The 23,414-nt window shown below is 41.2% G+C and overlaps 1 protein-coding gene across 1 annotated transcript in view; it reads right to left on the bottom strand.

Moving 5' to 3' along the window:
- NDUFA10 (NADH:ubiquinone oxidoreductase subunit A10) overlaps positions 1-22,440 on the bottom strand; it is a 42,295-nt gene extending 19,855 nt beyond the window's left edge. Inside the window, exons 1-7 of the mRNA XM_009281949.2 lie at positions 22,276-22,440; positions 21,442-21,657; positions 20,535-20,621; positions 16,864-16,985; positions 14,165-14,244; positions 10,303-10,357; positions 3,122-3,207 (exon numbers count right to left, since the gene is read on the bottom strand). Of these exons, the coding sequence (XP_009280224.1) occupies positions 3,122-3,207; positions 10,303-10,357; positions 14,165-14,244; positions 16,864-16,985; positions 20,535-20,621; positions 21,442-21,657; positions 22,276-22,390 (761 nt within the window). The 5' untranslated portion in view covers positions 22,391-22,440. The remainder of the gene's footprint in view (positions 1-3,121; positions 3,208-10,302; positions 10,358-14,164; positions 14,245-16,863; positions 16,986-20,534; positions 20,622-21,441; positions 21,658-22,275) is intronic.
- Positions 22,441-23,414: the final 974 nt, after the last annotated feature.

Consider the following 23,414-nt stretch of genomic DNA (forward strand, 5'->3'; position numbering starts at 1 on the left):
CAACTGATCTTATATGGGTGCGGCTCACTGTTTTGATTAGCTAGCTTATTTGCATTACCAAAGTAGCCAGAGGCCCTGCTGGGGTTTCTGTGCATTAGACCCTATATACATGCAATGAAAAAGTTATCCTCACCCCTGCCTATCGATCCCCATCCCCCAGACGTGCTGGTACAAGCTGAAGGTGAAAGAGGTGAAACTGCCAACAGCCAAGCCACCACTGGAGCAGGATTATGACTGCAATGCCCTGCCTCCCGCTGCGCTGCCCCTCTGACTCCCAGGCAGCATCAGATCTGAAATAGCCCAAGTCAGAACGAGTGGGCTGTGCAAAATGCTGGGAGGTCAGCAAAGTAAGCAATTGCAGATGGAAAAACAGACAAATACCTGCTGCAGCCTTCCAGAAACACCCACGAGAGGGCAGCATGTGCCAGCATATGGAACAGACAGCCCATCAGGAATGTGCTAAATACTCTTTCCAAAAGGAAACATTAACATAGGCATGGGACACCTGCAAATCTGCAGAAGACTGGGTACCACAAGCTCTCTTCTACTTGGGCATTAGAAAAAGCGAGGAAAGCGTCGGCTTTAACGTTCATGAACTACCACCTGAAATTGCCATTTGATGCTCCAGGATGCAATTCCAACACTGATGACATGCAGCAAACTCCTTGCAGTGTTTGTTCGGTCCTTACGCATCTGTTCCCTGTCTGACACTGGGCCTGACATGTTTTCATGGGTGAAGTTTGTGCAAGCTGTGATGGGAGACTCATGTTTGTCCAGCACTTCTGGAGTTAACATGAAAAAAGATTATGTCCAAACCTACACACTTTTATAAAACATTACAAAGGTGCTCTTCCCAGGCTGCCCAACATATTGCCCATGATTTCCTCACTCAGCTGAGCAAGGCACAAGCACAAAATTGGCACAGGATCTGTCGTTACACAGTTGATCAATGCCCTAGTACCCCAGCACCAAATGAAGGCTCAAAGCAAACACCGAGCACATTCATCATCTGCCTGAATACGACCATTATCTTGACAATGCTATTCTGAAGGTAAGGGGAAACAGCAAAACTCAAACCACATGAACACTTATATTAGCAGTTTGTTGCACTGTAAGATCTTAACAGCCACACGCTGCCAACAGAAGAAATAGTGTTATCTACAATGACAAGAGCCTTATACAGGAGACCCTCTCAGCCTCCCCCATGGTTCAATGAAAAATTGAGTCCTTCACAATGCAATTTATTCCTTTCTACAGCTGCAAAGTACAGTTTTCATACAATATCTTAATACACTGCTCTTTAATTGTATGCTTTCCTTTAACTCCCTCCTACACTCTGCAATTAATAAACCTTTCTTAATATCTGTGCTAGTGTGAAGCTATAGGAAAACAAGCAACTTAACTGTATTCTCTCTTTCAAAGGAAATCTGATTTTGATAGGTTTGCAGGGTCTAAGTCACCAGATGCTATCCTTTAATTACTACACAAAGAAACCTCTTCTTAGATACTTAAAAGGCACCCGAATCATGACTTGTTTCTCTTAGATTGCAGAAGAGCACTATTGGGTGGTGTCTATCTTCACCACTTGACAGAAGGGCCATAGAAAAGGAACGTATCTCTAATTTTAGGAGGCATTTGAGGTAACAGCACAAAAAAGTAAAAGGCAAAGAATATCAGAAGCCCACAAAAAAGTTTAACTTACTACTCCAATGCCTGTCACAAAGACTGAAATTCAGAGGCAGATACTCAATTTAAAAAAATCCCTGTGTTCCTATTAACCTGTGAGATAACCAGAAATAAATATGAAATTAATATAACTCTTAAGTTTTGTTTTAAAAGTGTAATAACTATACTGCACTTGCTACCTGCACATTCAGTCTAAAGATGAAGTTCTAGCAAAATGGGAAGCCTGTCTCACTTCAGTGCAAGATTATATCTATTAATAGTCTTACGAGTGCAGATATATTCTTTATACAGGGTTATCCAGAGAACATTTTGTTCATCAACATGACTTCAGAGTGGCACTCCTGATGCTTCATCTGTAACGCATGGATAAAAGTGTAGGTCTGATCTCACTTTACATACAGGTCGATGGTTTGATTCAACATATCTTGGAGTTTGGAGGGCTACCTCTGTTTTCAGCATTGCTCTGGGGACACATGCACCCCCACCAGTAGCACTCCACAGCTGAATTGGAGGACAGATAATCATGGAGTACTTGCAAAGAATTATAATAATGAAATTTGATTCTATTCCAGCAAGGCACTTTCCACTATCTGAGTTTGAGCTCTTCTCATCCAACTAGACAGATAAGGATCTTTAACAAAACAAACAGCAAAAAACCACTCTTAAAGCGCTGTACTTCACAATCCCCCTTGTTATTATGGAGAATGAACAACAGAACTGCAATACTTCATTCTGTGAATTAGAATTAAAGCTTTTATTTAGGATTATTTACTGGGAGTCAGGGGAAAGGAGGAAAAAATTACTTATTGAGCAGTCACCCACGTTTGCTTAATTCCTTCCCCACGATACTCTTTCAAGCAGCTTCTTGACTGCTGGTAAGATACTTAAAAGCAGACAGCATAAGAAATTAGTCTAATTTTAGAAAAAATGATCTAAACACAGCCAGTCTAAACAGCACCACATATAAAACTTGCTACAAGGTTGCTCCATCAACAAGCTTTGTTGAAGGATGTCATGCTGCCAAGGTAGCAGAGAAACTACCATGCCAACTGCATAAATGCTCTGTTTTAAAATGAAATGTTTTTTGTGATCACCCAGGAACAGAAGTGCTCACAAAAATACATTCCCAAAAGTAAGAGCCACAGGGTACGGCACTTAGGAAATGCCTGGAGAGTTCTTGCACTTCATGAATGGCATGGAATCTATTCATCTGAAGTCTCTCGTCTAATCAATTATTAGCAGCAGCAAAACGCCACACTGCATTACAGTATCAAGCACCAATATTACAGAAGCGTGCTATCACTGCTGACTTCTGACAAAAAAAAAACCAAGTCAGAGTGCAAATATAAACATACCTTTAAAAACTCAAGGCTTTAACCATTTTCCGAGATCTGATACTAAGTAATGTTCAGTTTCTGGAAGACATCATACTTACTAAAGTCTCAAATGATGGAAAGAAACATCATCCTGCTCCAGCCATGGCCCCTTGTCAAACTTCAGGTACTCAATGTCTTCGATTACCTGGAATCAGAAGATAAAAATCACACTAAGAGGTGGTCTGATCAGAATATCCAAAAAATCAATAAACACACCCCCCAAAATCAATAAAGTAATCAAAATATATTATTAAACAAGTCATCCAGCAAAAAGGCTTCACTGCTAAAGCTCTATTAACAATGCAAATGTTTAGAGCTAACATGTCTCCCAGTCATACTTCCAGAGGTCGTGGCCCTGCCATAAGCACTGGGCAGACACATGGGAGCCAGCTCTAAAGTTCCTGGTGCTTTCAGCCTTGGTGAGCAGAGGATGGCAGGGAACACATCGGCTGAGAGGTGCCTTGTTTCCAAATTCTTACCTGATCCAAGACATTCTTCCTCAACCTGCTGTTGGGGCTGAAAGGAAGCAAAGAAGGTAAAACCCCACCTCTAAGGTAGAATGAGGAGGAAATGGAAATAAGTCTAAATTTAACCCCCTTTTGTTGCAAACAAAAACTATCATGCTACACAGGAAGCTGGGTTTTTTTTCAAAACAGTTTAGTGGCATACTAACTGAGACAGGTTGAGGAGCAATTGTGGCAATTGCCTCTCGGTGTTGCCATGTGTTGTTCACATGACAGAAACCGAGGCATGTTTCAGGCTGGAAGACTCAAACACCTTTGAAGTAGCCATACCAACAGAAGTCCAAAGGCTCCTGATTTGATCGGTCATCAAGACCTACCCATGCATGCATGCACCCCCAGCAGAAAGGAAAGGTGAAACTCACAGCTCAGCACTCAATCATTCCAACAAGTAACACCAGCTCAGCAAGTCACTCCTCCAGCATCCCCAAACTTATCAATCCCATGTTTGAGCTTCATTTACAGACTGGCTCCATCAGAAAACAGATCTTTGCTGGTCCACTGGGTAATTGCTTAACACAAGCCTGACGTTATCACACAACTGACTAGATCTGAAGGAAACCCAAACTAGTGTCAGGAGGATGCACTTAAGGTGCATGATGAGGTGGAGATAGTACCTTGAAGCAACTTGGAAAGGAGTGGATTGTTAGAGCTCCAAACACCACTTTACAGAGGCCTTTTCCAGAAGGGATAAAGCTATGAGGTCAGGACTGAAATCCTGAGGACACACTGTCAATCCATTGACAACAAGGAAGCAGATGCCAGTAATAAAGTGAGTGATAGAATAATAACTGAAAAATGCTTCTATTATTTACTGGTCATTAAACCCACTATAATTATTCCCTGCAATCACAGCAAACACTAAATCCTATCTATTACTACTTAAAAGGCAATTAAAAAATGCTATTGCAAAGTAGTTTCAACTATAAAGGTCCACTCTATTACCAGTATTATGTTTTTATGGTAAGAAATAATGGCTTAGAGATATGACTGCATGATCATTTTCCTTGAGGCATTTATATTTCTTAAAGACTAATTTTGCTGATAAAGACTTAAAAAAATACAGTTGACATGACATCACCAAAGCATATTTAAAACTTCGAGCAAGTTTAGATGCTCTTTAACCATTTTTGATCTCTTAAAGAGGCAAAGGTGGCAAACCAGATACTGTAGCTGAGAGCATAGGAAACCTACTTTTCACATAAAGAAAAAAGTCGACGACGAATCTACCCGTTAATGGAAAAAATGGTTCAATCTTCAAAAAACACTACAGAAAACAGCACCACAAACATTTAGAAGAGTTTCCAAAATTCTATTTAGAAACTGCTTCTTCCTACCAAACTGCTGTAACATAACTCCCCAAGATAAGTATTCAAAGATGTAAAGAGGAAGAAAGGTATATGGTAAGTTAGTTCAAATATCCATTATTTATTTTAATTATTTAATTTAAAAGCTGAACCTCCACCATACTTTCCATTAGCTATGCAAAAGCAATTGCTTCTCTACTCCACAGCAAAGCTGTGGAAACTCCCCGCTATGGCTGATGACAGGACTAATAATAGAGTTGCTAACAATAGGGCTCAGAATATGTGGCAGGGAAAAAGAAATCTGTATCCAAATTAGTTTTGCACACTCTTATTATCGTATCAGAAGATACCTTTCCTAGCAGTTCATTAACAATGATATCAGCCTCCCAACCAGGCTAGAAGAGCAGCTTCTTAATTTATAAGGAATGCCCTGGCACCCCCACGGGAATTAGCAGCAAATGAATGATTTAAACCTGATCACAGCACAACTTGTAATAATGTCCAGGAAAGGTCACGTCTTAATATATTGCAGAGCATGGTAGGATTTAGAAAAAGTGGTTTTCAATAATGAGACCTCTTTCCGTAATCTTTGCAACTAAGCCAATACAAACAGCTTACAATTTCTAAGCTTGTTTCACAGTGATCTGGTGAGTGCTGCTTCTAGAAGAGCTGGGGGGTGGTGGGCAGCAGGTGACACTGTTCTAATTCATATAATTTCTGGGGACAAAGACACCAAACCCCAACAGGTTGCTCTGTCAGGCAACTTTTCCCCAAACTCCTTCCTTGCAGGTTGTTTCTTTAACCAAGAGATGGACACAAGGAGCAATGCAGGCTACAACCCTACAGAGTTCAGACCACAGCTTGCAGGAAGGAGCTCAGCCCACATACAGCACCTTCAACTGAAAAATTCATGCAGGCTAGCTCTGGAGCCTTTCACTTTCGCACTGGCAAAGGATGCGGCACAAAGCTGGTCTGTCAGCAGCCTCTCATCTTCACCATCTTCTCCAGTTTACGCAAGCTGGTGACACTGAATAAAATTGATACATAATACAAAACACTATTCACAAGCGCGGAGTAATTAAAAACTTAACCAAAATTGTTTCAAGTTATTTCCTTTTTACCCCCACTCCTTTTTTAATATCCAGGGTTTTAAAAAAAAATTTTAAACAAACATTAGCCACTTTTTATTCCCAGTTTTACGCTCATGTAAGAGCAGTCTGAAACACCCTAACGAAGCTCATTTCAGCACTTACTACTTCTTTAGCCACTATAACCAATGTTAATTACAATATGAAACCCCAACTGATTTTTTTAAAACTTCAGAAACAAGTGTCATTTCTAAGTTGTGTATGTCTGCTATGAGCAAATCAAAAGCCATTAAACAATAAGGTCACAAAATAATTAAGCTCCCAAATCACACAGCAAATAATTTGCAGATTGAAGCTAGCTAACAGTTAAACATTGCTACATATCAACAGGATACACCTGTGTAAACAAACCCTAAAAGCCAAAATTAAATCCCTCCTGCCAACCCTTATTTCCAAATTTCAACTGTTTCATTCCAAAGGTAAACTGAATCTGAACAGAAGGGAAAAAACTTTATTCTTTGAAGTGGAAAGAGTGCCAATCTCTATAGCTAACATCTAACAATGAAAATATGATACTATCTTGTACTTTGACTTAAAAATAATAATCCTTCCTCTAGTCCAGATTTGTCCAACCAAATTAAGAACTACATCAGTGCATACTGGTGACCCTATGTACAGTGATGACAAGATTGCTGAGCTTGGTAGACTCTAGTTGAGCAATAAGAGCTTTAGACTGACTTTAAACCCTGATTTACAGGATTAAAATAAAGTCTGTAGCAATGGGTTTTACTACAAAAAAATCTAGGGAGGAAACAAACTGCTTTATTCTGACCTCTTCAAGACATGCTCACAGAGAGTGAAGGGGAGAAAACAAGCAAATAACACCCCCACCCCAACTTTCTCTTATTTCTTCTACCAAACATCCATGGCTACCTTCTTGAAACACCAGGGTTCTCAAATCTTGTTACCCTTTCTTTTATAATACCCTGAAAAATTAACTATAGTTGCTCAATATTCTCATTCACACCCTGACCTCGTTTTTTTATTTCAGCTTCTTCCCATTTCTCTATTTTTGTCCCTCAAAAAAAAAAAAAAAAACCATAGCAGAAAACATTATTCCTGGGACACTGATCTTTCTTGCCACAGAGGATGCTTCTCACTGCAAAGCAGAATCCTCACTGTAGCTGCAGGTGTGTGAACTTCAACAAGAAGTGCCTACCAGCTGCTATACACCTTCTTCATCTACCACAAAAGCAGGGGCACACCAACCTTGCTAACACTAAAGCCATACTTAATTTTTCTTGTGTACATGAGAACAATGATGCTGTGCTCTTGATTTTTCACAGGGGTACTCACAAGACTGAAACCTCAGACATTCAAGAGCTACTTGGAAACAATTTCAGGACTAAGAAAAAATGTAAAGGTTTACCCCTTTCAGTCATTTTTTTCCCCTTCCTGAAAAGGATACAGAAGGATTCATATCAGAATTGCCAGCTGGTAAAGGTTGCAGGTAAGCTATCTGCATAAGCAAGGTTGATCTCAGAACAAAGGGAAAGGCCTTTGTGGGTTTTTTTGTTGTGGTTTTTTTTTTTTTTTTTTTTTTTTTTTCTTTTTTTTTTAAAGTTTCTAAAACCACCTACCTCATTTTCAGAAATTTCTTTTTGCAGTACTCCAAAACCAGCTGTTTGCAAGCGGTTGGCTCCCTGAAGTGTTTTCACAGTGAACTTCTATTTATCTGCTGCCATACTGAAGCCACCAGCCCTTTTTCTGGGTATAAACTCAAACTGCCTCACTAAATCTACTGGTTAATAATTATAGCTTTTATAATCAAGTGCATGAGCGTCCAGAAGTCCAGCTGCGACAGGGCAGGGCCCAAAATGTAGCACACCACCATTTTCTCATAAAGGGAAGGAACTAAAAGGCATAGAAACATAGAGCAATGAAGCTAATGGGGCTTAAAATTTTAGGACCAGGAAAGCCCTCACCGATATTTCCTGCTTCACACAAAGCTTTTGCATGGGAACACGAGGATATTTAGGTACAAGCTACTGTAACGCACAAGGCCAACTAAAATCCACACTTTGTTCCTCCAAACAAAGTCAAGCTTAAGAGAGAAAACTTTACTGCAGTCTTCAACTGAAACAGATTTATCACCAACTCCCACCAGCAGGAACAAGACTTAAAGATCCAGGAGATGTTCTAGCCCCTTGCTTCCAGGATTGCTCTGAGCAATGGCTAGTTTGGAAAAAACTCGCCCCCAGCTTTATGGCTGACCATGACGTTACATGGTGTGGAATATCCCTTTGCTCAGTCTGGGTCAGGTGTCCTGACTGTGTCCCCTCCCAAACCTCTTGCACACCCCCAGCCTAATCGCAGGGCGCAGAGTGACAAACAGAGATGGCCTTGATGCTGTGCAAGCACTGCTCAGCAATAGCTAAAATACAGGTGCATTATCAACACTGTTTTGGTCAGATCTAAAGCACAGCACCATAGGGGCTCTTGCAAAGAAAATTAACTTGATCCCAGTCAAACCCAGCCCATCAGCAAGTGAGCACAGCAGTAATAGGCTGCCTCCTGCAACACTTAGAAATGTTCAAACATGCCTTTTTTTTTTTTTAAAAAAAAAGAACTCCACAAAGGCAGTAAGCAGTCAGAAACCTCACTTGCTATGAATGCCAAGGATGGGCTTACAGATCTTTAGTTAAGCACTGGCTTGGAGGCTTAGTTAGGAAAGGATCTAAGACATGTCCCATGGCAAGATGGAAGTGCTCCCATAAAACTACACACAAACCTCTGCAGTAAGATGGCCTGCTACCTGCTGAATGTCATATGTAGTGCAGGTGGGTGGACAGGTGCTGGTATACTGAAACAGATGTTGTTTTTCTTTTGCATCTGATTTGGGAAAGCCTGTTACACTTTCCCAAACTAGTAAGTTTTCTATCTCAGAGTAATCACCCTGCCACTTTTCTCCTCCCAGCTGATTAAAGAATTAATCACATACTGCTGTGCAAAGGTCTGGACCTACTTCCTAAAGCAAAAAGCAATATAACCAGCCTCATATTTCTTTTCCCCTCTAAGAGTACGGGAGGGCATTAAGTGAACTGTAGAAAGATTATCAGAGCTTTCAAACAAGAAACATAGGATGAAAATACTAGAATCAGCAAGACATAGCTGAAAAGATATTTTTAGTGCAGCTGGGATCCTTATTGCTACTACAGAATTCAAGTGAGCTTTGAGGGATTCACCATGTAACTTTCATCCCTAGAACTGAAGTGGGCCCACTACAAACTTGTCCAGAATTACAAAAAGCTTGTTGCTCTTCTCAGCAGGGGACAGCAGCTACAGAGAAAAGTTAACAAAGGGGAAGCAAAAGGCTTCTGTTATCCCACTAGTAACCCTCCGTGAGCAAGAATGTTTGCTGAAATAAAGCAAATACTACACCTACTCCAAAAAATAACACAGTGGAGTAGGAGGAAGCAGTGATCTCATGTTAATCCTGTCACATAATTAGAGATTGTTTATTTCTAGCAATGAGAAGGCAATTTATCTGGCTTGGTCCAGGGCCAACATGTCTGGCAAAACCATTTGGAGGAGAAACTGCAGTTTAGATACTACATGCTAGCCAATACACTTGAATAACCCACGGTTACAATGCTTATAACAGCTCTGGTTATCCAGCTGTTTGCTATAACCAAATAATAACTAGCTTGTAGAAAACAACAGCTATTTTATCACAGAGGAACCTGTACACCAACCTGGATCATAGGAAGCTGCACAACAGCAAAAGCCAACAGAGACAGACCTTATACCGGTAGACAAAGTCTCAGCTGAATGTTGGAGGTGACTTACCTCTTGGTTAATGCCATTAGTTCCCACACTGAGCTATGCAGAGCCTTGCCCATCCCACCAGCCACTTCAAACAGGGATGCTACTGAACAGCCAAACACTGCACAGCCCAGCAGAGACTCAGGAAATGCTGTTTCCACCTCCCTCACAGGATTTTCTTGGAAAAACAAACCAAATTCGGAAACACCCACCATAAGTTACATCAGACAAGAGACACTAAAAAAAATTATTAGTGATAATCATGTGGTCTATAGGGGTCTTTGCTTGCTCAGATAGCCAGGTATCTCAGCAAGAGGGATGGGGGGGTGGGATTTCCACCCTGACAAAACAACACTCACTTATCAAAATATTCTAGTACAGACCCAGCCCAGATCTTTGCCATAGCAACAAACACTAAACGCATTAAGTAGTTAACTAAGTTTGTATCTACGACAACATGTTCTCTTTACATTTCAGTCCTGGAAATTTAAACTCTTACCTTCTCCACATCCTCTGCCTCAGTTGCTGTGTACTGCAGTAGTTCACTGGTCTCACTGCAAAGAGAAAAAAATGAATTCCCCTGATACAACTGCTCTACCCATCCTCTCCCCCCCGCTCCAAAATGAAGCAGAAATGAAGTTAAAATGCACAAACACCAGAACCAGAGTCATTACAATTTTTTAGAATGCTTACAGAGTTCTTGCAATAGAATTCCTATTAGACCTACAAGTTGCTTCTTTCTTCATGGAAAATTGTTTTTAAGGGGCAAACGGCCTGTGGTACCTACATAGTTTCAGTTAAAAAAAAAAAAGAAATCCCACCTATGAATTTGTTTCCATTTCACTAATGTGGATACTTCCCCAACTACAATTGCCCCATTTATTTGAAGCCAAGTGAAATTTTCAACCAGCCTAACCCAAAACTTTCACAGACCTTTGATTTTATAACAAGTACATTAATACCTGCAGGTAATTTTTAAGAGAAGAATACATTCATCATTATTTACTAAGACTAAGCTAACTGAACCAATACAATGCAGGCAGCAGGATCTGTAAGTAGAAAAATATTTAAAATGGGTAATAGCTTCTCGGTTACAAGATTGTTTTTCTATTCATACAGCAGCCTTCATAGAAAAGTCACTTGCAGAGCAGTTCCACAATAGGAGCTCCTATATGAACATGTTTCACTATTACGTATGCACAGCCACCCTCAGTAACAGTTGTTCCCAAACCTGCTTCAGCTGCCCTGGAAGACCTTTCCCTTAGCTAACAAAACCTTCAAAGAAAATAAAATGGAGGCCTAATGTGCATGGTATATCAAACAACACACAAAGCTGAAGAGCACGTAGAAGAATTTGCAGAGTTTTTACTTAGCACAACCGCTTCCAAGTTTAATCAGGATTAAGGCTGGCAACCTAAACATTGTTGGTGTAAGCAGTCCCAATATCAAAATAACTTACAACTGCAGCAGTCCAAACTAGTTCCTGGTCTGCACTAACACTGGTCAGTCAAAACAGCTCTGGTAATAAAGTTCATTTACAAAATGCCTTTTATTCCTACAAACCCCCAAGCTCTTAAAGTCAGCCATTCAACTGGTGCTCCTAGTACGGGAACTACTTAAAGAGTTTATTCTCAACTTGAGAAAAAAGCATGAAGCCTCACACGACTCCAGTCACAGAAAGAAAATAAACGGCCTCCTTTCAAAGGGAGCTGCTGTGACAGTGTAGCATGCATACTCACATCTTCAATATCAACTGTCTGTAATCAAAAGGAGAGGTCAGACTTCACCAGAGTCTTATACTGGCAATTGCATTAACAATGCAGATCAAATCACTTGATATTCTGCAGATTAAGGCTTTCATTAAGAGAAAACAGCTGCTCAGTGGAAGCAGTATTGGATATGAAAAAGAACATTAGCAATCTTAGGGCTTTGGTCCAGGAAAAGAAAAATCAACCAAAACCCAAAAGCTGTCTGTTCAAAGTCACGAGGTAGTACCTGCCACAGCACCGGGCTCACAAATCACTATCAAAAGAAACATTAAAAGACATTCATAAACATGTCAGACTAGAAAGGAAGCACCAATTTTAAGATAGCCAAATATTCACTGTAAAACACACTACTTCAAGCAGCATCAAGTTGCTCCAATTAAATGGAACAAGATAACAGGAATTTTGCCAAGTAACAAACTAGACTATTTTCCTGCTGCATTTCAAGAGAAGCAAGAGAACATAAGCTTGAACATGGAAAGTATGCAGGAGTTTGTTCAACAGTCTATAACAACTCTTTTTAGCTTGTCTGAACCAGATTTCAGTCATCTTCAAGAGTTAGGGAATCAAATACTTCTTAGTCTGCCCAGAAACTAACAGCCAGGCATGAATACAGTTCACTGCATCACTCTGCAAGCCAGCAAACAGTTAAAGACAGTTGAAGCTTCTGTATATTTATCCAATATACAAGCCATCAATGAGGTCCAGAGATGCACAAAGCTGAAGTTTCACACATTCACAACTCCCCCACATCAAGGGGACAGAGACATCCTTCTTCAGACCTGAGCACAAAGATTGATCTGACAAGCTATTGTAAGCCCATCCACTGATGAGGACGCCAACCGGAGGGTGTTTGCTTAACAAGCGTACTGACCATGTACAGACAAAGGGGAAAGAGTTGAAATCACAGCAGGACCAGCTAGTCTAGGATTTAGCCTCACTAAACACCACAGTATATTTCTGGGGCTCGATTTGATCCAAAGAACAAGCAGCATTTTTCTCCTCACCAGTAAATTCAAAACAGTTCTGCCCTCAGGGGGATGTCAGCCCCAAGGCTTCCCACCCTCCCTCTCCACCCTTAGCCCCAGTTTCCTTCTGAGAGCCATGTGCTGGCTGCTAACCTGTGGGGGACACACTGGGAGGCAGCTGACCATACATCGCACCAACAACTTCTGCCCTCTATGAACGAGAAGCTCAATATGAAGTTATTCAGTTCAATTGCTGACAGCGCAATTACACTGATTTACCCTGGGAGATGGAGCAAGAAAGCAAGGGGAAACAAGCAGGACACAATATACCTGAAGATCTATTTTGATTTAAATGTAACTCAATTAGCTTCATGCACACACTGAACCTTGCACAATTACAGATCGTTTTGATGTAAAGTAGGCCTGGCTCTGTGACCTTTAAGTTTCCCTTCCAGAAAGCTATTTATTTATGAGGGACTAAGACTGCTTATGTTCACATGCTTTTAGATTTTTAGGACAATTTGATTTTTGATAGAGCTCCCCTGTAAGAATTGAGATAGCTGGCAAACTGTAATAGCCTCATCTCAAGTTTACAGCGCACACATTCTTGCTTCCCAGCTAGAGAAAGCCAGGGGGGGCCAGAGAAGAGCACCTTTAGTCTCTCAGAGCAGGTAGCAGTGCAGTCTTTATTTACCAGCACCAAGTCCATCAAATCCTTTTCAAATGTGGAAGGCTATCAAGTGTATGCCTCATGAGGTGGAGAAACAGAACTAGAAAAGGAAACAGTCCCTTACCTGAAAGCCTTCCTCCTCTCCCTGCATACCACTATCAAGAAACTAGCCAAAGCTATGACAACTGAAAAGTTTTTAGGAGAGAAAAATTCTAAACTCTCCAAAAAGGCTTGAGAAAAGCTTATATTGCATCACACTTTCCTCAGGTCACGCAAATACAAACACACAGCTACAGCTATGGCATTTTGGACATCACTCCAAGAAAGCACTCCAACCACCGTTGCAAGCTAACAGAAAGACAAGCAAAGGTGTTGACGCCAACCACATACAGAATACTGTCAGAAAGGGAGACAGAACTTGTTTTTGCAGAGCAAACAGACCAGATTCCTGGCTTTGCTCCTGAAGTGCTCTTTTAACTATAAAAAAGTTTATGCTTTCCTGTATCTGACTCCATGACAGCGAAGTTGCAATGCCCCAAGACAGCAGGATGAAAAAACATACTGCAGATCAGGGCTCATTAGCTTTGCAACATATTAGGTAGGTCAATTAATGAAATCCAATGAATTTACTATTGTACAACACTTCACCCACTCTGAATCTCTTAAGAGTCAAAAAACATTGTTTTATAAAGCTCACACCTAAAAAGACTTCATTTTCAATCTTCCAATATTCTTACACTGGCATCAGGCTTCTCAGATGCCAGAGGTAACTACACACAAGTATACATAGTTGTTATGCCATGGATGCAATACCCCACCATTAGGACATAATCTTGTACCACGTAGCACAAGGAGGATTTCTCACATGACATGATTTTATTTGCTTATATTGGCAGAGATTTAGGATCTGCACACATTTTTACTTAGACTTAACAGAAAACATTTTGGTTTGCTAACCTGATCTCTGGTAAGAAGGTTTTCTTGTAAGCATCCTCAATGTTCTGGAGATACAAAGGAGACACCTTTTTCTCATATGGCTAAAAACAAACAGAAAACAGTGTTGTGAAATGAGTTTTCTTTCTTCTCCCACCAGCACAGATTCCAGCCTAAACAGAAGGCGCTGCTACACCATCTGCCAAGAGCTCACTCTTGTATTAGCAAACATCCAAGTGAACCACATACACATTAATGAAAGTTTCAAGAATTAAGACATTTGGAGTGTTTAGAATTTCTTACACAGCATTTAATGCCTAGAGTACCCTAAGGAACAAGTCAGTCTGCATTAGTCACTGCTTTGCCCTGTACTATTATGTCCATGGTTTTAATGATTAGCCATATGAGTAAGATTCTTCTGATATGCCAGTGAATCTAGAAAGAAAGGGAAAGGCAGGTTGAACAGAAGAATGTAAAAGCAAAAAACTTTCTTCCAATTTATTTCAGTTTGTTACAGGAATCCCCTCATTTTCCCTGAGTTCGCATAAACTAAGAGAACCATACATCAACAGCCTCAAAAAGATTAGCTTTCCGAGGACTGATCAATCCTAGCTACCTGCACATTTCAAGGAAGTTTATGTACAATCATCCAGAAAACAGAAGATTGTCCGAGTCTGCCTTTTCAATGAGAGGGCCAACGTGTATCCATTTCCACAGTTTCAGACAAGTGTGTGGGCAACCATCCACTCCAACCACCCGCTCCAAAATCTTTCTTTGAAATTTCATGGCTATCATACCTGCTGTTAAACAGTTCATCTTCCACATGGTGTACTTTAATGCCACATTTGCAAAATGCCAGGAATTCCTCTAATCTACCATGTGCTCCTTCAGTTCAATCCTAAAATTAAATTACATTTCCTGCTTGAAATGCTCATCCAAGATGCCCATTATGTTGGAAGGATCTGTGTCTCTGCTTGTTGGGCCCACTGGAGGGCTTTTCTTTTCCAGCAGCAGCACGCTGCATACCAGTGAAACACTCCATCCGCCAAGAAGGCGGAATTCCCAAAAATACCATCCCCAAACAAGCACTAGTGTTCAGCAGTGCCATTGCCCCAAGGAAGTTACAAGTTACACCAGCAATTTCTGCCAGAAGGTCTCAAAAATGCCACTGACCTTTATGCTCACAAGGGCAAAGAACTCACAGGTTCCCACGATACATTAAGAAGCTTCTAATTCTGTCACTGAAGTTGCTAAAACAAAAAAGCTATGGTTTTCCTATACAAAAGTATCTTGTTCATTAAAGCGCAGAGGCACATTCAGTCATGGCCTAAACTGCTGGAGGGCAGAAGGGGAGAGTCATTTGACCAGCAAACTAAGCAACTCAAGCCACGCAGATCATGAAGCAGCAAGGGCAGCCTTCCATTTACAGCTTTGAAGTCACTTCCCTTCAGCAATCAGCCTCCCTCTTAAATGAGCAGGAAACTGCAAAACAAAATGCTACTAGCTCACCCTAGCACACTAACGTACACGCACATGCTTCAAGAGAAGCAGGCATTGCCAAGCATTTAAGAGACCTGACAATTTTTTAGTAATAAATCAAAGTTTTCTTTGAATCTATTAGGCTTTCCACAGTTAAATACTTCACTTGACTACAATTTCCCTTAGCCTTTGAACAAGGTACAAGGTAAACATCATTTAATCCTCGTAACACATCTGAGAACAGTTACAAGCACATGTCCAAATATTACAGAAGGGGGAAGAAAAAACTCAAACTGAAAACCTTGTTTAGATTAGTCATTATACAAAAGTACCCTACAACTTTTCTGATCCAAGACTATTTCAATAACCCAGTAATCCAATACGCTGATATAACGAGGTAATTTGAAGACAATGCTACAGAACTAAGTTAATTTTCTTTTTAACAGTAGTCTCCATCCAATACCATGACATAAAAAAAGACATCTTGGAGAGAAACTATGCCACCCTCAAAGGGTTTTGAGAGCAAAAGTGAGAATGTCCCACAACTGTCAAAAGATCAACAATAGGTAAGAGTCACACATCATGACCTCAGACTAGATTGAAGTTGCACTAGTGACAAGAAGCAACTGTATTTCTTATCAACTTTATATTAGATTAGCCAGAAAGCACCCTGGATTTTATATCTCATGGAATACCTATACAAAATTAGTTTTAAGTTTAAATTGGTGATTTCGCTGTGTTAACACAAAAGTGCCAAACAGTAATTTTCTTAATTTCAGAAAGTTAACTGAACTAGTTGATCACAAGTGACCCACATATTAACATCAACACAGGTCTGAAACAGCAGTCAGCTGGGGAAGCTGAGAAGGGGACAGCCAGCTGGGGCTTCTGGCACTCAGGAAGCACAGATAATCTTAGAGCATGCTGCAAGAAGCATATTACCTGGACACGACTCCTGAAACAGCAGCTACAAAGGCTGTTTAAGGGCAGATGATTTTTAGAGCTTCTCATCACAGAAATGACAGCATATTGATACAGTCAAAAAAGTTGATTTTTGCTTTTTTCTTTTAGAGCAAGCATACCAGAATATGACCACACAGTCATCACCGACACACAGTTCTTACACCTAAGAGGACAAGAAGCTTTCCAGAAGCAGAATTCTGCAGCAAACCCCACAGGACTTGCACATAAGGGTGCGATTACAACAGACATACAACAGTGATAGTGGCAAGAGATAAAATTACCTTGCCTTTCTCTTGAATCCTCTTCTGTACCTCTGGGACGGGTACATCTATATAAATGACCAAGTGAGGTGGCAGGAATTCACAAATGCTGATCTCTTTGATCTCCTTGTAGTGATCAAGACCTGTATAAAAAAAAAACAAACACACTGGAGCTAAAGGCAGCCCAGCTGAACACATACACGTTGCAAATGAGGACAAGTGCAATAGGAACAGCATTAAAATTATAACCTGTCGGGTAATGAATCTGCAATCACTTCTTGAGTGTTTTTTCCTACATTTGCTAAACACATTCTATTTGCAAGTAAATCACATCCCCCACCTTTGTATTTGTAGTCTCCTCTTCTTGGCTGATATAGCAAGTTTAGGGTAGGCTTTTCCTCAAATGGGATTCAGGAAGTTTTAGAATAAGCAATCTTCCAGGAACAGAAAGTAAAACACAATTAAACTAAGAAGCTACATGCACTGAGACAGAAGAATCTAACATCAGTTGTACCAAAGAGGGGATTTATTTCTGACTTAAGTTTAGAGAAACCTAGGTTTTTCCTCCATCGTTTAGAGACAGCCTCAAAACATCAGGGAGCACTCAGGTCACCTGAGGTGACCACTGGCTGGGGCTGCCTTCTGCCACAGCCTCATACACAAAATAAATGGCCCCGTCCTATCACAAAGATGATAGTGTGGCAAAGGTGGTAATGGAAAAGAGTCATATGCTTCAAGAAGACTTTGCAAGAAGTGCTCTATTTCCCACCATGGGGGGAAACCCAAGGATCAGGCAGGCATTTGCATTGTCCTCCGATGCATACACAATCATGCTGAGGTAAAGCAAACATTTTTAAGAGGTCACCAACCTAGCAGTGTCCCTCTTCACCTGTATTGGAGGCATATTCTGCACTACTGTTACTCAATAGCTCTGTGCTATACGCAAGTAAACAGCCGATCTTCTCTCCAAAAACACAACAACCAGACTCCACTTTGGAGGCCAGGAAGAGGACCTCACCTTCCCAAAATGTATCTGAGCAGAGTTGGTCAGGTCTGTGCAACTGGGTTCTTCTACCACATCAATAACCTAAAGCATTTTTGGGGTAATAGTTGGTGATTAGGAAGCCACGCAGGTCCAGGGGAAGCATCTATTCAAATTTAAGTGGCATGAATAGCGCAGGCTCCATTAAACCTAGCTCAAGTGCAAGCTGTCCTCAGTAAGGCTCACTGGCTTAGCTAGAAACGTAACACCAAGCTTTCAAATTCAAACAGTCCGTGAAAAATGTAAAGCCCACCGTGCTTGGCACCACAGTAAGCAGCAGTCAGCAGTACCTCTAATCAAGATGTTCGCTGCTTAAGGATTTCAGTACAATCCATTACTTGTTGGAATTTTATATTAAATATAAATTGTGGGTTGCTGGGCTTTGTTTGCCTCACCAACACAGAGCAGTAAGACACAGTTCATTATAACCAGCTCTCAAACTCATTCAGCAAGAAGTTGCAACTTACAGCAGGTGTTAAAAACAAATAGACACCTCCTACATCTAAACCAAATCAAACAAGATAGCAGAAACACAAGGCAGTCAGGGAAACAATTATCTTCACCTCAGGAGTAGCCAAAATGCCAGATTTGTTAAGAACAGGCAGAAACAAGAATTTCAATAGCAATTAACTAAGGAGTCAGCTGATGACTGGGCTTTATGGTTACTTTCTACAGACTTTCAAACTTTTGTTCAGCTGTAAGTTTGCATGTTTTGGCTGTGGCTGGTCTCCTATGTACGTCACATAACTGCTCCATTCCTAGCCAAGGGATGGAGATGCCACACATCTGCCCACAAGGCGCCACCACAGTAACACTGCACTGCTCAGCTCAGCACCCATAACCCCAAACCACAGAATCACTCAGGTTGGAAGGAACATCCACAGATCATCTGGTTCAACCCCTCTGCTCAGAGCAGGGTCAGCTAGAGCAGGTGGCTCAGGACTGTGTCCCACAGTGTTCTGAGTATCTCCAGGACAGAGATCCCACAGCCTCCCCAGGCAATCTGCTCCAGGGTTTGACTACCTTCACAGCAGAAAGTGTTTTGTTTTTATAAATGGAACTTCTTGTATTTCAGTTGGTGCCCTTTGCCTCTTGTCCTCTCACTAGGTGCCACTGAGAAAAGCCTGGTTCCATCCAATACTCCTCCCCATCAAGTATTTACACACATAAATACCATCAGGTATTTATACACATCTCCCTAAGCCTTCTCTTCTCCAGGCCAAAAAAATCCCAGCTTTCTCAGCCCCTCCTCATACACTGGATGCTCTAGTTTTAGTGACCTTCATGGCCTTTTGCTAGACTCGCTCCAGTAAGTTCCTACCTTTCTTCAACTGGTAGCCCAGAACCGGGCACAATACTCCAGATTTGGTGATCACCTCCCTTACCTGCTGACAACGCTCTTCTTCATGCAGCACCCGGGATGCTGGTGGCATCCTTTGCCATAAGGGCACATTGCTTGTGTGTCCATTCAACTTGGTGTCCATCAGGACCCCCAAGTCCTCCTCTGCAAAACTTTCTAGACAGTTGTCTCCCAGCATATAGGAATGCCTGCAGTTATTCCTTCCCAGGTGCAGGACTTCGCATTCCCTGTTGTTGAACTTCATGAGGATACCATCCAACCATTTCTCCAGCCTGTCCAGGTTCCTCTGAATAGCACCAAAAACATATGGTGTGTTAACCATTCCCCTCCCAATTTCACATCACCTGCAAATCTGCTGAGGCTGCACTCTGTCCTATCATCCATGTTTTTAACCCAGTTTAACACTAGTTCGGACCCAGTATCCTCCCCTAGGATACACCACTAGTTATTGGCCTCTAGCTGGACTTTGCACTGCTGATCACAACCCTTTGAGCCCAGCAGTTCAGCCACATTTCAATCTACTACCCACACATCTAATCCATACTTCATCAGTTTCTCAATGAGGAGGTTATGAGAGAGAGCACTGAAAGCCTTGCTTAAGATAAGCAACATCCATTGCTCATCCACTGAGGTAGCCTTCTATGAGAAGCTGTCAGGTGTTTAAGTGTGATTTCCTTTTCATAAAATTATCACAACTATTCTCCATCACCTTCACATTCTCCATATATTTGAAAATGGCTTCCACAAGGATTTGCTCCAACACCTTCCTGCAGATCAAGCTGAGGCTGACTGGCCTGTAGCTTCCTGGATCCTCCTCCTTGCCATTCTTGAAGACAAGAGCAACACTTGTGTTCTTCAAGATTCAAAAGGGAGCTGGCCATTTAAGGCAAGTAGGCCAAACCCTGTCGACCCATTATTTACCTCCCACCTAATGCTGCAAGATCACGGTCTGCCTGAAGGACCTCTAGTCTTCATCAGCATGCTTACCCACATTTCCAGGGAACTACAGGAGTCTCTGGCTGACAGAACACAAGAAAGCAATACACAGAATACATGTTCTTTAACATATAAGCAGAACCAAAGCCTTGAATTAAAACTGGAAGTCTCATGGCTTGAGGCTGGTCCTTGATGCATGGAACAGCAAAGTGGTAAGCACCTTATGAACAACTACAAACATTTAAAGGACTCCATCTTCCAAGCAGACTTTGTTTCTTTTTTAAAAAAATAAACCACCACACTTCTGGCTGAGATTATGCCAAAATAATTTCCTTTTGCATGCAAGTAACTTACATCGCTTGTGGATATAGCCTTGTTTAAACATTGCATCCAGAAATACAAAGTCGCTGTAGGGAGAGCGCTCCATCACCACACCTTGTCCTGCAATTGAAAGTAAGTTCCAGTCAGCAAGGCTCAAAAGAGACTGCTGGCAGCAACATTTAAAATTAAAGACAGTACTGCTCTTATGGTCAATTTTCTGAATGCTTTTCTAGAAATTTTAAATAAAACAAAAGAGCAAGTTTTTGGCTCACACAAACATACTGGATATGTATGCTGAACATGCCTGTCTGACCCATACATATATTCTCCTACTGTGCCTATCACTACAGTAGCTAAGTACTACTATATTTAAGGAGTACACTTACATTGTGTCTGATACTTTCTGGCATTCACATCTTTTCACCTTTTTTGGAAAACACTTATTAAAGCACAAGCAACAGGTAAATCAGAGTTGGTATAGGAAATCTTTTCGCACCAGAAGACACTCAAATTATAACAATACCACCACAAAAGCAGTATTTAATGAAATCAAAAAGACTGAACAAAAGACACCATCAGGAACTAAGTCTAGGGAGAGTTTTAAAAAGGTTGTACAACTCACAGCTGTCTTGGTATGTTTAAAGTGTCTTTTCAAAAAACAATCATCAGGGATTTCCAAATTAAAACTAATGAAATTGGTAACTAGTACATATTTCCTTCACTAGAAGTGATACAAGATACTGTTCTAACAAAATATGCAGGGTATTTTTCTAAATGGACTGTTAACTTGTACTCACTAAGGGGGAAAATATAAAAAGCTTAACATAACAGCCTTTCATTTAAAAATGCAGATACTAGCAAAGCACTTCAGAACAGCTTACTCATAACTTACACTCTTAAGTTAATTTAGAAATGAAATTTATTTACTGTGAAATCTAACCTGTGGTCAGCAGATGCTCCAATGCATCAGCATACTGTAAAACACGGTTACCAAACAGCCAAGCTTGCAGTCGATAAGAGTGTCCATCAGGGCATTTCGGATCATTGTAAAATCTCTCTAGGTTACAGAAACCATTAAATTTCTCATGCAGCAATGTTCCATCTCCTGTGATTCTGTCTAGGTAATGGATGTCTGCTTCTGGGAAATATTTCATTCCTGACAGAAAAAAGAAACCCACAACAGAGCACCAATCAAAATAATAAGTTTTGTTCATTTACAGTAAACATCTATTCAGGTCCTTTAAATATATAGCTTTACTTTAAACAACACTTGAAAACAGCACAAAATCCTTTGGTCAATCACATCACAGAGGGCACACAAACCCTAATCTGAAGTATTGCCACCTTTCACCTCCTCAGTGAGAGCTGAGCTACTGTTCTAAGCAGAAACTTTTTTCCACCAATCCTCTAATCACCTTCATGCTCTGCGTACATCCACGCAGAAAATCCTAACTCTCAAGGTGCTCAGTGACTCCACTAGAGCTAGGAGCTCAGTGAGCAAACTGACTTCATTAGGAGTAAAATTTCATTCACAACAAATCATACTTACACAAGTATCCCGCAGATCTGACAAGTGTCCCATCCTCATTTCAAACTTCACCAACATTTTATTCTCCCCTTATCTATAAGCCCTCCACATTAACTGCGGCATTGCCCAACTAATAATTTCCTACTCGAGAACTGCTGGTTTGGTAAACTAACTTTCTTTACACAAGAATGACAATCACACTTAAATTCTATTAACTATTACAGAAATAAGGAAAATAAGAGGTACCTAGTTTTTCTGCTATTTGTTGTGCAAGCTTGCCCTTCCCAGAAGATAAATTTCCCTCCACTGTAAAGATTTTGCTGTATTCAGTGAACTTTTTTGTAGCTCTGTCTCCCAACATATAAGCCAGCCAACCATACTGCAAATTCTGCTCAGAGCTGATATGAATTCTTCCCTGAAAGAAAACATAGAATTAGCATATTTTAGTTTTCTTAGCTGAACTAGGTATGCTCAAAGTGCAGCTTTTTCAGACCTTCTGCACATGCAGGAGGATACACACTCACACATCTAATACAAGGAATTTTCATACAGTAAAGTTAGCACTGTCATTTCAACTCAGCAGCTGAAGCAGTATTTAGGCTGAGAAGCTGTTTATGAAATGCAAGACTGAGAAGACAGAAACGAAGAAACAATTTTCAGTGTGTTTAAAGCTTGAATCAGGACTGCTCTGCCAGAACTCTGCTCTGAATCTACAGTGACAGAAACTTCCCAGAGCTCCTGAAGGCCACAAACACATGATGTGCCCAGCGTTCCCAAGAGAGATCCTAGAGTAGGCTTTTGTTTGCATTTTTGTTTGTTGCTGCATAGAGATTAACATTAAACCCTCTCCCAGTCTCTCAGGAGAATTACAGCCTCATTTCTGCACAACACAGTTCCTAGACAAAGGTGGAAAGAAATACTCACCTGGCCTATAAAACTGAAGGCAGTACCTTACTGAGCCCTGCTCAGCAAAGCCACCCAGAGACTTTGGTAAAAACTGAATAAGCCTTATTTTGAGCAATGTAGTGACCTCGCTTACACACATGAGATTTTATTTAATGTTCTTCTGCCTGCACCTCCAGAAATCACATTCACAAGCTGAAGGTCACTGGGTCATCACACTCTGGTCTCAGGTATTTACTTGTGCCTCTACCTTAAATCTCGCCTCCTCTCCGAAGCCCCTGCACTCGCCCATTGGGAACGTCCCCTCCTAAGGAACCGCGCAGCCCAGCCTCCCCCGCGCCGCAGGACCATCCTCAGCCCTTCCAGAGACACGGCCCCTCCCGAGCACGGGAACGCTGCTGGGAGCGGAGGCCGGCTCGGAGGCCCAGCCCCACTCCTAAGGGGCGGAGAGAGGGCGCTACCACCACAGCCCGCGCCCACCG

Source organism: Aptenodytes forsteri, unplaced genomic scaffold (genome assembly GCF_000699145.1).
Source record: "Aptenodytes forsteri isolate BGI_AS27 unplaced genomic scaffold, ASM69914v1 Scaffold443, whole genome shotgun sequence".
Classification (NCBI taxonomy): Eukaryota; Metazoa; Chordata; class Aves; order Sphenisciformes; family Spheniscidae; genus Aptenodytes; species Aptenodytes forsteri.